This window comes from Melitaea cinxia, chromosome 2, assembly GCF_905220565.1.
Source record: "Melitaea cinxia chromosome 2, ilMelCinx1.1, whole genome shotgun sequence".
Lineage (NCBI taxonomy): Eukaryota > Metazoa > Arthropoda > Insecta > Lepidoptera > Nymphalidae > Melitaea > Melitaea cinxia.
In genome coordinates, this window is record NC_059395.1 from 5,908,361 (window position 1) to 5,925,481 (window position 17,121).

At 31.6% G+C, this 17,121-nt stretch overlaps 1 protein-coding gene across 1 annotated transcript; it reads right to left on the reverse strand.

The window, feature by feature from the left end:
• Positions 1-4,324: 4,324 nt before the first annotated feature.
• LOC123658945 (circadian clock-controlled protein daywake-like) lies at positions 4,325-15,743 on the reverse strand. The gene is made up of 6 exons (XM_045594239.1): positions 15,674-15,743; positions 9,638-9,780; positions 8,087-8,181; positions 7,714-7,847; positions 5,990-6,139; positions 4,325-5,616 (listed from the first exon to the last, which is right to left on the reverse strand). Exons 1-6 carry the CDS (start codon positions 15,741-15,743, stop codon positions 5,462-5,464), a joined length of 747 nt encoding a protein of 248 aa, XP_045450195.1. The 3' UTR covers positions 4,325-5,461.
• Between the last annotated feature and the right edge of the window lie 1,378 nt (positions 15,744-17,121).

The following is a 17,121-nucleotide window of genomic DNA, read 5'->3' on the forward strand; positions in this document are numbered from 1 at the left end:
GCTTGCACAACAATTTCGTAAAACGCACTCGTGTGGAAATCGATCGTGGGTTCGCCCAGCCGAGTCGCGGTGTGGACCGGCACTGTGCCTTCACACCACTCCACCACCTAAGGACATGTGAATGTCTCATTACACGGGATTTGAAAAGCCTTTGCCCAATGTTTTATCGCTTTCCTCGTCTTATCACTAAGGTGAAAGTGAGATGGGGAGATAGGGTTTGGATTGGTTTCCGATGTTGCAGGTGGAAGTTAACTATCCTTAAATAATCTAAGTCGAAAACGTGACTGTATCATGTTGCTATATACTAAGTACTTGCAGTAACGTTGTACGTGAAATGGAAAAGCTGTATTGAGTTGTTAAGCAATATCTTACCGGGAAACGTATAGAGCTAAGTCTTTATGGGGTTAAATGTCTTTATAAGCTACAACTAACAATGATCAAAAGTTGTTTCGTTCGCAATCGACCAATTAAACATATGTTTTATGATAAATAACAAGTAAAACTATTATTGTATGTTTTAGTATATTCAAATAGTTAGCTATATAAAGTGCAATGTCATATTTCGGTATTCACTAAGATCAGAGTGAATGGGCATTTTTTAGCGATCTTCAACCAAGACCTTGAGGCCTAAGCTCAGCAGTGGGATGTTACAGACTGGATGAAATGCATAAAAAATAATAAGTACTCATTAAAGTCAATTCCTTGGAACTTAAAACTTATGAACCAGTAGTGGGATATTACAGCCTGAATCGTATCGTATTGTAGTTTAAGTTTTCTATTGTGATAGTCTGCACTGTTAATTCCAGTTGTGCTAATATATAAATCTAAAACATTTAGTTGAACGCGCTAGTCTTGGTAACTAGCGGGTCGGTTTTGAAAAACCTTTTTGAATTACAGGCTATTAGTATTATTAACATTACGCTGTAGCTAATAAACTGTGTGGCTACGGCAATAAAGAATGTAGCCACCCCCTCTCTTCCCTTGGGTGTCGTAAGAGGCGACTAAGGAGAGGGATAATACAGTTCCACTACCGCCTTGAAACTTACAAAAAGCCTACCGATGGCGGGATAACCATCCAACTTCTGGCTTTAAAATACACAGGCCGAAGACAGGCAGCAGCGTCTTCGGTGCGCTAAAACCAAACCCTGCGGTCACCAACCCGCCTGCCCGGCGTGGTGACTATGGGCAACTCACATGAGTTCACGCCATTTTTGGCGCGAACTTGTGGAGGCCTATGTCCAGCAATGGACTGCGATAGGCTGAAGTGATGAGGTGATAAAAGCCAATTCGTTGTCAACATGTTCAATACTTGTAGTTAAGATTTGTGTGTTGAGGATTTCTCAATTCACAAACCAAATGGCCTTTTACAATTAAAGACTAAACATGCATATTTTGATAGAATAGGTTACGTTTGCCTACTCATAAATTATGCCAACGACTCACTTGCAAAACTCTCTAAAATATCATTCGCATTTTTTTTTTTGTTTTAAGCAACTTTTAAGTTCTATTATAATATGATTTTAAATTGAGGATTTTATTTGGAACTTTTTTTGTGTAATTTTAATTTCCATTTTATTCTTAAAGACTTCAACGCTAGAAAAGCTCGTGCGTATTTTATTTCGCACAGCTTAAACATTTCTTCAATCAAATTTACTGCTATAGTAAGTAGTGTAACAGACAAGTATCCTGCCTGGATGATATGAAATTTTTTGATACCAATATAATTAATAAATAATCTGGATGAGGTTTGTGGAAAAATGGGATATTTAGCGCAAACTTGGAGAGTCCTATGTCCAGCAATGGACTGTGATAGGCTGAAGTATGTCCTATCAAAAAAAATTTAAAAAGATTTTACAAGTGGTAATGGTCTAGCTAATAATTCTCTACTACTACAAAAAACACACGAAATAAGACAGTATCTTAGATAAAAATAAAAATGAATGTTGCTAAGCGCATAACTCGAGAATAGCTAGACCAATTCGGCTAATTTATTTTTTCGTATGTTCCCTAAAGCCCACGGTAAGTTTTAATCAATCATTTTTTTACAAAATTTACTATAAACTTTTGGCTGAATGAAGTTTGTCCGGGAAGCTAGTATATATTAGAAAACGTATTAAAAAAGAAAAAATTTAGTTCAAATATTCGTCATGCATTTACTTGTACTAAAAAACTTATATCACGGAGAAGATTGAAGGATCGCTAAGTTATCGTCACATTTTCTTGATTCTTTAACAATATCATAGACTAGTGTGGCAACCCGATGCTGCATTTATTGCTGTGTCCTATTTAAAAAGCCAATTTGTCTGGTAGTACATGGCGGTAATTGAAGTATGTTTAAAACATTTTGGAGTCATAGAATAACATTAAAATAAAAATTAAAAAATGGCGTAATCTAAACAGTATTTAGTTGTTGTTTATTATTTAGTTTTATGTGACTTTATCACCCACTTCGAATCTTTTGAAAGATTTTTTTCTTCGTTACTCTTATAAAATTTAACTCGCTCCAAAAATGACCAAATCTATTACAAAGAACAGCATTTATTTTCTTTGAAATTATATCTATGGAACTCATTTAGAAAACTTGAATATCTTATAATATTGTTTTGTGTATTTACGGATTCATAGAACGAGAGCAAAAACAAAAAAGATTGCAAAATTGGAAAATGTCGATAACCAGCGTGCCTGATTTGTAATGACCTCAGATGGTTAGTTTCAAGATTACAGACTTGTAAAACACATGCTTAGAGTGAAATATTGTAGCTCCTAAAAATGATTTACTTACCAAAACCCTTCTCATTTCCTAGAGCAGGTAGCACGTTACATTAATTCCGTTTCCGTCGGCGAACGGCGGTGAGGCAACGCGTGGTCAAGGCGAGCAGCCGGGGATTATTGGCAACAGCAGAAATGAGATCTTACTCGCTGTGGTTACGTAATAGTGTCATCAAACGACCACAATAACTTTACCAAAGGTAAGAGACTTATTGATGAGTTGTACCGTGGGCTAATTGATATTGTGACTTGTAATCATTTTACAATAATTTTGCTGTTGAGAACGCTGCTTAGTTAAGGAGAAAATATCGTAATATATAACGCAATCTGTTAACCTCCTTTATCTTCGCTTCGTTATATGTTATACAAGTATGGCAAGGATATGGTAAAGCTCCTAAGCATGGTCGATTAAGGCTAAATCATAGCCTTTAAAAGAATTTCTGCTAACTTTTAGTTTTTCAGACACTTCTTCCAAACTAGATCTCTTCACTGCTTTTTGTCACCTAATCAACCTAGGTCACAGAAAAGGGCTCCTGCTTTTATAGCCTAAGAATATTGTTTAGCCATAGTATAAATTACTTACGTTTTAAAGTAGCAACTTCTATATTGAGAACTCTTTCGCACTAGTTTAACTAAGGTAGGGCACAGCAGGAAATTTCGTACTTAAAATATGGAGCAGCACGACTGGGGTAGTACCTCGACCTTACAGAAGATCGCAGCTAAATAATACTGTTTTCTAGCAGTGCTGTGTTCCTGTTGGTGAGTAAGGTGACCAGAACTACTGGGGTAAATTGGGGATGGGCTCGGTAACGCACTTGCGATGCTTCTGGTGTAGCAGACGTCTCTAAGCTACGGTAATCGCTTACCATCAGATGAGCCGTGCGCTTGTTTACCGACCTAGTTATATTTAAAAAAAAAAAACTCAACTGTTATGTCCTTAACAATTATGGTCTTATATTCAACAGTAACATTAATAAATTTGAAAAGCAGCAAATTAAATTTTCGAAACTACTATTTGTTAAGATGTACGAAGTTCCGTGAGCTAGGTTTTATATGTTGTTTATTGACAGAGTAATTGTTACATGTTTTTAAAACAATATTAGAGTTGTCACTTGATGCCACTAGCCGCGATAAGATCGTCTATATGTAATAAATCTTAAAACAAAAATTATAGTTAGTAAAACCTGCGGTTTTATTTACGCCCTAACACTACTAAACAAAAGAACGAAATCTAATTGTAAAACAGTTTTCAGGACCTTGTTACTTGTGTAATAAGTTCCTTGTTTACTAATAATTAAATAAATAAATAAGTAAATGTGTGAAATATGTATCTATCGTTTGTTTCTCAACCGGAGTGATGTTTCGACTCGTCCGTGAACAGCGGATGGTTCAGGAGGATGCTATGTACACGAGGAACCGATTATCCGCAATTATGGCGGGCTGGAAACCCTCGCCATCAAGGTTTGGAAAGTAGGAGTATTGAACTTTAGCGCTGTACGAGTACACCGACCGTTTATTATTAATAAGTGTTTGTGAATATTAAAACATTGATTTCTTTGCTTAGATTTTTATATTAATAAAAGGTACAGTTTAGTAAAGGTAACAGATCAGTAAAAATGTGCAATTATAGCGGTAATAACACCATATTAATAAAACTCAAATTGAATTGGATTATCTCTTGGTTACCGGTTATTTTTTTAACATTTGTAGTAGGTATATGATATAAATTGTTAGAGAGATTTAAAATATGTCGTAAAACTAAAAAGTTAAGTCTTAGTTCATAACTAATACTTTAACATTGGCAAAAACGTAAATTATTGAATTAATTATATTATTAATGTCATAAATAATTTGAACGACTTAAAATAGCACACTAGTTAAATGTGTAATATAATTTTATTAATTTATTATACTTTTAAATAACTAAAATATGTAAAATAATGTGTAAAATTACTTTCTGTTACATTTTAAAAACAAGTATTACATATCTCTTACATAAATATCGAATATAATATCAGCAGAGCTTGTTTACCAATGAAATTTACATTTTACATAATACTTTTAATCATAATTTTATACGGGTAATTAAATAATCCGCGTAAAATCGTAAAATCAAAATTAAAAGAAAATTATATTATTATTAAGTATATTGTGTAGTCATTATTATTTTATTACTAACTAAGCTTATAGTAAAACATATTACATTATAAAAACAAAATTAGGCAAATCCTTAATTCCGCACATTAACTACATTATTACACAGTAAACAAACAAACAATTATTTGTTTTTAAAGTTTACACAAACAAATATTTTAAAAAATATTTGTGTATCTTTGTTTATTATAATATAGATTTATTTGTACATAAATGGCTTCTATCACTCTTATTCTTATTAGGACATTAAGACAAACATAAGACGAGAACAAAAAGGCCAATTTAAATTGAAATGTCTTAAAATTAAATTATTACAATATGAACTGATTGTAATAACATTTAACGATAGTGTTACAACTCTTCGAATATCATAAAAAACATTAAAATCTAGATTAAAATCAACCCAGTTTATTACAATAAAATAAATAATTTATTGTACTATCCACATACATTTTACATATAAAAGCCAGTTGTTCTATACAAAAACAATTGTGGCTTATATATCTAATCAAATGCTAGCGACATTTACGAGTATGGCTTAAACCTTTGGTAATAACTCGTCAAATGGTATATTCGCCACTATTTTGTTTGCAGAGTCCAGGAGAATCTTAGCGACGGTCTTCTCGAGGTAAGGTTGTGTTGTCTTCAAGAATTCCCCTCGGTTCTGGTTAATTGCCTCGTTTGTTGCGTCTCCTGTAAAAGTGGATACATTTAAGTATTGTGAAATAAATAAAAATCTATAAAAAACTGTCGAGTTTTTTTTTTTTTTTGTTCAGTACTTTTTGTTTAATTTATTGCAGTTATCAACAATTTAGTGTTATGTATTATATTAAAATGAATAACTAGATTTCGATTTAATAATGTTTTATACGTTTGCAGATTTACATTAGAAAGATAATCTGACGTCAGTTTTATGCATATTTAAGAAATTTTAACATTTTGATTTACATATCTTATATACTACTATGCAGATCTTTATTTATTTACCACCAAAGACTTAAAATTAGAAATACAAGAAGAGACACTTTAATACTAAGTTAATTTCTATTCATTTTTAAAAACTTACCTAAAGCCTTATTTCCATTAAAAAGACCATCCAGCCTGATACGGTAGTCTTTGATGGAGATGTCGACATCAAGACTCGTGAAATGAAGGTATTCTTTGCCGTCTTGCATGATAATTTCCGATTTTAATAAAATATCAGCATCACATTTAACTGAAAAGTTAATTATAATTGTTATTAGTTCATATATTACGCCGGCATACTATCGTACATTACGCATTTATTTTAGACGAATAATCTGTATATTAATACAGTAAGCATAATCTGTGTACGTGTGAACTGTGGGGGAGGAGTTTGAAATTTCGCATAGTTTATATAGAGAAGTAGTACAGAATGCTAATATACATATTTGCATTCTGCACTATCTATACATATAATAAAATGGTAGGAAAGTCAAAACTGTACATTGAATATTTTTTAAAAAGAATACTTGGGGTGTGATTTACAATCGATGCCGAAGCCAAAAATATAGTTTTTAGAATTTTTGTCTGTTTGTCTGTATGTATGTCTGGGATAAATTCAAAAAGTACTGCATGGATTTACTTCAAATTTGGTACTAATATTATTAAGAAGTCGGGTCAACATATAGGCTACAAATTATCACGCTATCACCTACGGGGAACGAGCAGTGAACCTTTATTTCTTCAACGCATTCTGTAACAACGTGTAATCTAACGACACATATTTGAATGTTGTTATTATGTTAATAACCATGCTATAAGCTAGCTTCATACTATAAATAAAGACATTCTGTAGTATATTTAGTATCAGCATTGCACCCGTGCGAAGCCGGGGTGGGTCGCTAGTATATATATATATATTAATTTATATATTCTTATACTATTAAACGAGCAATTCTTGTATATATATATATAATCTGAATCTCGAAAACGGCTCCAACGATTTCCATAAAATTTAGTATATAGGAGGTTTCGGGGGAGATAAATCCATCTAACTAGGATTCATTTTTAGAAAATGACGTTTTATCCCTGTTTTTAGGGAGTGAAAAAATAGCTACAATATCGTTAGAATACGAAGGTAAATTTCGCAACTGTCATTAAAGTTGTAATAGCTCGGTGGGAAATCGGCCGGTCGGGATCAACCGAGGAGATCATGGGTCAAATCCCAATGATCCCTGATCAATTATTTTTTTCATTTTTTTTAATTGCACTCGTTACTTTAAAAAAATATATTATTCATATTTTATAAATATGTAATTCGAATTTAAATATGAATTCCAAAAAACACGATTTACTAAAAATACCGAGCTAGGCTCGGTCACCCAGGTACTATTATAATATATAATATTATTATAACATATATATATATATATATATATATATATATATGTGTGTGTGTATATATATATATATATATATATATATATATATTATAATATATATATATATATTATAATATATATATATATATATATATTATAATAGGTAAACTTTATACTTTAAATCAATTAAAAAAATATTACACACACTACTATATATTTTTCGACCACTGGGCAACCACTAGTTCAGTTTATTCGGTGCAAATTTAAGTATGTCCATAAGTTTTAAAAATGTTGTGGATGGATCAGATGGATGCACAGACTAGTAGAGTTTTAATTTTGTAGTAATTCGAATCCCTAGGCATAATTTTTCTCTATTGCACTTCAATGTTAGTTTATTGTATACTTAATTATATAGTTAATATGTAACGTGGATATTGTTACTTACCAGCATTAGCAACAAGGTTTCCTTCGCCACGGAGAGGAACAATCAAAATTTGAGTGTCTAAATTGTAGCGACCGTCTAAATGCAGTCTAGGAAAACGAACTTTGCCACGGAGGGTAAGTGTCTCCAGATCCACGCTGAACATAAAAGAGAGAACAAGAATATTCGTTAAAAATAAAAATTTAACTATTCAATATTTTAGTTATTTGTGTATAGCTCTACCTATCGTCGCATCGAAGTACTACATATTTATCTTAAAAATTACAAACTAGTTCACGAATGCTTAAATAGATGGCACTGAACACAAAAAGTATTTTATAACATAAGAATAAAGTAAGGAAGCATTTTTTTTTAATTATGAAGGTACAATACTTACACAATACTTTTTATCGTAAAGTTACCAGCTCCTGACACTTTTACATCTTTTCCGGAAGCTTTGAGCGGTACGAGCTCACCACTCACTGCGATGATCTTAAAACATAAGAAAAAAAATTATCTATAGGTACCTAATAATATTATAAAGCTGAATAGTTTGTTTGTATGTTTACACGCGCTATTCTCAGTAATTTCGGTTCGAATTGAAAATCTTAAATCTTTTTGTGTGTAGCCCATTTAAAAGCTATAGGCTATTTTTTTCCTCAAATTAACGTGAGTGAAACCGTGGGCCACAGCTAGTTTTAATAAAAGGTTTATATTTAGTTATGAAACAGTATATAATCATTATTGTTTAGGAGTCATAAGGTTTTAAAATATTTTAGGCATTTTTATCGTATTATTTAGTACTTTTTGTAGAATCTCAACTCAGAGATATATCTTTTTTCGATGTTAACAAAAATGAAAATTACATTAGGTACCTACTTCATTAATTCATATGTCACTGTGTGCTGTGTTGTTAAATATTTGTCTATCGATTCTTTGAACCTGAACTGCCTATCTCTCTTCTTTATAAAATGTGCGTATTTTAACGTTTTTTTTTTTACTTCCCTTGGACCAAATTAAAATGTCAGACCATAAGATTGTACTTGTATGTCAAGGATCGCAAAAATTACAAGTTCAAGGTATATTTGTGAAACTTGTTCTCAATTGATGCAACACAATTTAGCTTTGTATTTTGGCCTAAATCAACAAATTATCAAATATTAAATGATTTAGAAATCGAGAATAAATCTCTTTCGAGCAAAAAAGTTGACAAATTTGAAGGTTATAATTATACCCAAAAAAAATTTTCTGATAACTATTGACGTAATTTGAAGGCGGTGCTTTAATGTTTTCGTAACTACGTCACTTAATAATGAAATGCCCTTAACATCCTGAACAATAAAATCATTTGTAAACCAGTTGAACTCAGAAGGGAGTTCTTACTTAATAATTTATTTTTTTGTAATTTACATTACTTAGCACGTGCACGTGCGACGACGTCTTTCAATTATGCCTACCTTTATAATTTAACAAGATTTGTATTTTAAACTATGTGACGCTACAATGTTATTGTGCCTAAACTTAAACCTACTAAGTTAATCCAGGTTTTCGTCTAACAACATATTACATACACATTTAACTGAGGTAGGGCACAGCAGGAATTTCCTGCTCAAAATATGGAGCAGCCCGACTGGGGTAGTACCTCGACCTTACAGAAGATCACAGCAAAATAATACTGTTTTCAAGCAGTATTGTGTTCCTGTTGGTGAGTAAGATGACTAGAGCTCCTGGGGGGATTGGGGATTAGGTCGGCAACGCGCTTGCGATGCTTCTGGTGTTGCAGGTGTCTATAGGCTACGGTAATCGCTTACCATCAGGTGAGCCGTACGCTTGTTTGCCGACCTAGTGACATTAAAAAAAAAAACACATAACAATTAATTAGTATCCATCTATGCAGCTGAATAAAGTTTTGCTTTAATGTTTTTTATATTAAGTTGTCGACAAGTACCTCTGGAATGTAGAAGGGCTCAAGACTGGGCACGTTGAGTTCAGGTATACCGGATATGAGGTTTGGTCGAATGTTCTCTATGGAGTTCTTGACGCATTCATTTATGGTGTTCTGATCTCGCTTGCAGATCTTTATGTAATCCGCTGAAATTATAATAAATTATTAAAAAATCTATATTTATTATTACAATTCATCGATGAGTGTATGATGATGAAGCATTAACGAAAATATAGGCGAAACATTAATGTCACTGTCTCTGTCTGTCTGTCTGGTCACTGTCTGTACATGGAAGATATATGAGAAAAAATATTTTTGGGAACTTTATCAATACACCATAAACAATGATGATATTAGATATTAGAATGATATTAGAAGTCTCTTTTATTTATCTGTTTGTTTGTGCTTTTGTGCACGCTAATATCAGAAACCACTTATCCGATTTACATGTGGTTTTACTTATATATTTTGGCAAGCTTCACTTAACATTTAATGTTTGTTTCATGTCAATCGGTTCATAAATAAAAAAGTTATACCAATTTAAAGAATCACGTTGAACATGTCAATACCCAAAACGCGGACGAAGTCGCGAGCACAACTAGTAAATAATAAATATAGGTTTTAAGCTTCTTATTCTACTCAGTGAACATACAAACGTATGTAACACTAGGTTGCCAAGGAACGAGATGATAATTAGGTACGTATACTAAGAATGTTCAATTAAATGATTAGTCACATTGACTGGCATTTAGTTCCTGTTTAATATTCACAATTAGGTATCATCATCATCAATATAATAACAAAGCTAAGATGACACTGGACTGTCTACTGAGACCAGGGTCAATCACACCAATATCCGGGTCGTTACTATTGACACTGAAATATCTAGTAGTAAATTAAAATGGCCCGGGGCGCTGAATCTTAAAATACGCCAGTACACTTAGGACGAATAAGCGATTACTAAGTTAAACAAACAACATCATTACAACGATGCTGTCATGACAATCCACTATATACTTATCGACTTGTATGCATTGAAGAAGGATCTTTGTAATTATGTGTCATTTTAATTTAAGATTGTTGACTTGGAAAACAGTATAATCGTTATTAAAAGAAGTTAAATTATGCAAAAGATTGTTAACATAGAATTAGAAACTGGGATTGATTAAATTATGACCGATATGAGTGAATAGGTACGTAATATGCAAATCCGATAATCCGGTTCAGCATCCATTTTTATCTTATCTATATGTATAGAAATGAATCATCAAAATGGTTGTACATACATTACTGAGGTGGAACAAGAAATCTCCTGCTCAAAATATGGAGCAGCCCGAGTGGGGAGGTACCATACAGAAATTCACAACTAAATAATACTGCTTTCAAGCAGTGTTGTGTTCTTGTGGTGAGTAAGGTGATTAGGACTATGGTATAGGGTCGGCAACGCGCTTGCGATGCTTCTGGTGTTTCAGGCGTCTATAAGCTACTTAAAACTATTACTAGTTAAAAAAAAACTTTCGAACAACTGCATCAAATTTGATATTTCTTTTTGTTGTGGTCGTTATTGTCAGGACACAGTCAACATAGAAGGAAATTAGAAAAAACAACGATATATTAACCAAAAAAAATTCGGTGAAAGTTTTTTAGGTCGTCATTTATAATTAAAAGAGTAATCAAGTGCAAGGCCATCTCCCACGAAATTTATTGTACATCATCGTTTTTTTTTTTTTTTTTTTTATTATAAAGGTGGCAAACAAACGTACGTTCCACCTGATGGTGAAAGAATAGTGTAGCCTATATACGCCTGAAGTATTACAATTTTTTTTTTATTACTAACGTGGCAAACAAACATAGGTACGTTCCGCCTGATGGTGTAAGAATACTGTAGCCTATAGACGCCTGCAACACCTGAAGTATTACAAACACATTACCGACCGGTACTCTTCGTCGCTTCTTTTGACGGAAATCAACGATGATCATTTGCTAAAGTGATCATCCCCTTCAAAATAAATAATCAGGCAGAGGAGCCTGATCAAGTTTTATCGACAAAAAATATCCCTGAACTCAACCGGATGTTAAAAACGAATGCAGTAAATAATTAAATTAATAGTAATCACTTAATATATCCTGCCATTGTTTATATAATATGTTTTACATAAACGGTAAATCATACGTAGGAAAAGATTATAGGCAGAACAATACGAACTCTACTAAGTAATAATGAAATGTTAATTGAACAATTTTCATTCATAACATTGTTTATCTACGTGTTTTGCGTAATCTCTTGAATAATTTTTACTTTAACATAAATAATAAAAAAAAACGAATGTGCTTTAGACCACGCGACTGAATTAAAACTTCTTTAGTATACAGTAATATACAAAACGTAACTCTTTCTCTTACTATCTTCACTAACTTACATTTCCCTCTCAACTTCCGTTCGCCCGATCACACTATTCGTAAAGCTCTCGTCATACATTAACCAGCTTATTCCTCAAGTCAAGGAAAGTGTTACTTCAAAAACGAAAAAAAAAATTAGTGATGCACAATTTTAATTGCGTATCGCAATAAAAATATAAATAATTGTGTTTGCAGGCAAACGTAAAAAAACCGACTTCAATTATATCGACAAGTAATACAACGTGGGTAGACGAAAAATTAGTCAAGTAAATACGCATTATAAAAGATTACTCCAATCTCGATGAAATTTAAATGTGAATACATGATAAACATCGCCTTTCAAATAAATTAAAAATTATCAAAATCGGTACACCCAATAAAAAGTTATGCGGATTTTCGAGTTTCCCTCGATTTCTCTGGGATCCCATCATCAGATCCTGGTTTCCTTGTCATGGTACCACACCAGGGATATCTCCTTTCCAACATAAAAAGAATTATCAAAATCGGTTCATAAACGACGAAGTCATCCCCGAACATACATTAAAAAATATATATATGTATATATATATGCGGTCGAATTAAGTAACCTCCTCCTTTTTTTGAAGTCGGTTAAAAAATAGCATCAAAGTGTCAATTGATCTAATGTGTGTATTTATAAATATGCATAACTTTAATTAATCTAAAAATATTGTGGAAATTTCCCACTATTGACAAGTCTCCTTTTCCTTTTATGGTACTTTTGATTCGCCATGACGCTCTACTGTGGTTTAGTAAATTTACATAAATTAATAATTATTTTTACCGAGATATTCCTGTTCCTCGGTGTGTTTTTAACGTACTTAACTAAAAACTCATAGGTCATATTTGAAGCTATGACTTTTTAGTATCAATACATCGTATTTAACTTCCAACTAACAACACAATGACCAACCCATACCCGGCACAATTAAGATACACTGATACTATCCTTTTAAATTACTTGTAAACGATGAACCTTACACGTCCAAAAGCTTGTTTAAATTAAATCAGAACGTACGGTTGACGGAGATGAATAAATTTCAACGTGAAGGTCGCGAGTTCGATTCTGCTCGTGTCAAATTTTCGCATAGGTCATGGTTTGATTTCATTTCTTTTGCTTATTTATTGTTTCGGAAATGTTTCTTCGGAAACGGTTTTGTCTTATTTGAATACTTGATACAAAAATATAAGGATTTTTTTTTTAAATCTTATCACATACACACACTATCTTATATAAACGGTCATGAGTTTATCATCATCATCATCAGTCATCAGAAATTGTCAAATCGGTTTTAATGCATGCCGGAAGATGTCAGAAGAGAAGTAAGAAGATGAAGGTTTCAGAATGTTGCGATAGTAATGATATCTCTTTAGCTAGACATTTAAAAAAATATTATTTTGCTGTCATCAACGTGACATTTAGCAACTGTAATTTAGTAATTACTAAAACTAATTTTAGTACCTAGATTCTTACGAGGCTATATATACTCGTAAGTAATGAAAGTAACTCTACGTAAGTAAATATATAGTGTAAATGAAGTAATGTCATATACGGAAGGAGAGAATATAAGATTGATCAGATAATTTTATTAATTATAGGATTTATAATTTAAAAAAAAAAGTAAGTAACTACTGACTACCGGATACCGTACTGCATATGTGTGATTACGCCAAAACTTTATTTAGTAGCTGCTACAATTCCAAATTAACTGTATAAAATAAAATGTATTTAACAGAATTAGAATTAAGCGATTGACCCTAACATATTCTGGTGATTCTTTATTTTACAGTTTCTAAGTCATTTGTAATGAGGAAAACTTTAAAAATCACTTCGAAAATCACTTTGAAGTCTCTTTTAAATTAATACAAAATGTTTTATTTCAACAATTGAATTATGCTATTTATCTTATACATACATATTTACTATTAATCTTTAAGGTATTATTATTTAGCGAAATAGTGTCATGGAGTTCTTAACCGACTTCCAAAAAAGAGGAGGTTCTCAATTTGATTGTATTTTTTTTTTGTTATGTATGTTACATCAGAACTTTTGACTGGGACCACTTTCGAATAAAAAAAAAACATTGAAATCGGTCTATTTCAATGTTTTTTTTTTTATTCGAAAGTGGTGCGTGTCATTTGGTTCCATTCAAATTTGATTGAGATTTGACTTTTCGAGTTATATCTAATAATGCGTATTTACTTGACTAATTTGTCGTCGATCTACGTTATTATACAGCATAACTTTTCGCTGTGTATACTGATTTTAATAATTAATATTTTATTCGAAAGCTGATACTTGTTTTGAAGTCCCATTTAAATTTAATTGCGATTTGATGACTACTTTTTGAGTAATATTTGATAGCGCGCATTTACTTGACTATTTTTTCGTTTACTTAGGTTGTATTACTTTTCGATGTGTTTGAAGTCGTTTTTTTTTCATTTGCAAGCAAACACAATTATTTTTGTTTAAATTTGTTTGTTTTGCACAGTGCAATTTTTGGAACTTTTTAAGAGAAAACTTCTTTGGTTTATGTCCTAGTATCAAATGACTAGTTAATTGTAATTATTACTATTCAGTTTCTTCCGAAATAAAGATAAAAATAAAATATGACATTTTTACAATTCGTGAAAAGACGAATGTTCTACATGCTTACAGGAAACGTATTATTTCCCTCGCATATGTGTCATCGTGTACGTGGTGAAAATATAAACAATGTACTTACGCATACTTTAGCTAAATCTGAATTATTTTCTCATAACCGGCCATTGTTATGCTAGAACACATTGTGCATCTTATTAATTTTTTTAATATATAACGTCATAAACTCAAGGTTAAGGGTATTAAATTGAACATGTATTATTCAAAAAGGTTTTTCCAAGAAGTTTTAAATCGCTACCGCTCTAAATTGTTTACTATTTGGAATTATTTCTTTGTCAGACTCGTTTATTACTCGCTTATTATAATAACTTTTTTACGACAAAACTGTTATAAGAATATATATTTACCGTGGTTACAATTATTATAAATACTTTTTTATAAAATATAGTCCACTTATAGATTAATATTTTTATTAATTCGAAATGTAAAACTCTTAAACAAGGAGGTTTATTATCACTAAGAGAGATACTCAATCGGTATTAAATTAGTAAAATAAATAAAATCTAAAAGTGAGAAAAAGTTTTTTTTTATGCCAACGCAGGCAAGTCTAGTACACATCCGTTAAATATCGGAAAACCTTTTAGAATAGTTTTACCTATTATTGAGTTAGAAAAATTATTTCCTCATATAATAATATTTAATAGATTTTCACAAATAGTCACCAGAAACGGAATTTGAAGTCGTAGTTTCAAATAAACGCAAATCGAATCGGATCGGATCTAACTTTCTTTTTTCTTTTTTCTTTTTATTTCTATTTTTTTTTTATTTCATATAAAAATATTCTATATTTTACCAATAACAATTTAAAATATATTTTGACTTAACTTCTGCATTTAACACAATAAAATCAATAAAACACGCATCTAAAAACGAATATGCAACCCGGAAGTTCACAGTAATACACGAAATAAGCATCTCATTATTCTCATATCTATCAAACAATTGATCAAATAACTCACGTATTTGCGTGAAGATCCCTCCATGTATCAGACCGCACAGAATAAGAGTGACCGTGATAGCGTACACCATTTTGCTGACAGTTTACTGATTTTCCGACCGTAACAGCAGGACTACTAAACACTGCTCAGCGAGATCAATAGTTTTATATAGGTACAAGAAATGTCTGATTAAATATTATCAAGGTGAGGTGGAAGCGAGTGTAAGAAATTTTATAAAGACGCTTAAGTGGACGGTGGTGTGTCATGCGAATTTATTGCGCGTAATTGACTGATTTTGAGACTTACGTTTTGGCTAATATTATTTTAAAGAGGAAAATTTTTAAAGAAATTTTAATATTTTTTGTTTATAATAAATAAAATTAAAAATTACTGTACTGATTTTGAAAGTTATTTCACTAGGAGAATTCTTTGTTATAATAAAGTGACAAAGACTATATTTTAACGGGATAACGGGAGGAACAGTTAAAATATTGTAATACACGCGGGCGAAGCTGTGGATGGAGGCTAGTTAAAATAATTTAAAAAATGCAAAATATATTCAGATGCATTTTATTTAATTATTTAAATACTAAATGGCTTGCAATTTTTAAAATTGTGACATATTCGTCTAATAATTTTTATTTGTTAAAACAAAAAGTACACATATTCGTGCCTTTTGTCCTTTTTTTGAAAATAAATTTTCCATAAAGTGTCCTCTATATTAAACTTCAAACGATTTCTTCGTTGATTTCGCTTATCAGAAGATTCTTTTTTTTGTGTGCATAAAAGCCTAGAAATAGTGTAGGAATGTTGTAGGCTAATCTTATATATAAAATTCTCGTGTCACAATGTTAGTTACAATACTCCTCCGAAACAGCTGAACCGATTTTAATGAAATTTTGTGTGCATATCGAGTAGGTCTGAGAATCGGCCAACATCTATTTTACCTTAGTTGGGGCGATTAAGGGGGCAAAGTTACAATACTCCTCGGAAACGGCTGTACACTAAGTTACAAGGGGGGATTAAGGGAGTTAATAACATATAGAAAACAACGTTTGCGGGGTCAGCTAGTCTTACATATAAAATTCGCGTGTCACAACATTAGTTACAATACTCCTAATAATAATAATTAAAATCAGTACTCGCAGTTATAAATTATACGTTATAATAATACGTAGGTCGACGTAAAAATAGTTAAGTAAATATGCATTAATAGATATGTCTCGAAAAGTATTCGTCAGATCTCAATTAAATTTAAATAAAATCACATAAGAAGCGACATAATAACTGATTGCGATCTGTTAGGATGGCTCTCCGTTAGTCCTTTTTAAAAAAACACTTTAATTACTGCTGAAGAACAGTTGTTGTCTATAATTAATTAAATAAATTAGCAGCAGTAATTAAAGTGTTTTTTTAAAAAGGACTAACGGAGAGCCATCCTAACAAATTTGGTGTCAGAAGTGGGATCC

What these genes read in the sequence shown, in the direction of transcription:
- LOC123658945 (XM_045594239.1), bottom strand. Translation starts at nt 15,743, where the DNA reads ATGGTGTACGCTATCACGGTCACTCTTATTCTGTGCGGTCTGATACAT. An exon ending in AGCCCTTCTACATTCCAGAG is followed by an intron (nt 8,182 to 9,637) that starts GTACTTGTCGAC and finishes TTATGTTTTAAG; the next exon opens with ATCATCGCAGTGAGTGGTGA. An exon ending in TTTACGATAAAAAGTATTGT is followed by an intron (nt 7,848 to 8,086) that starts GTAAGTATTGTA and finishes TTTTATGTTCAG; the next exon opens with CGTGGATCTGGAGACACTTA.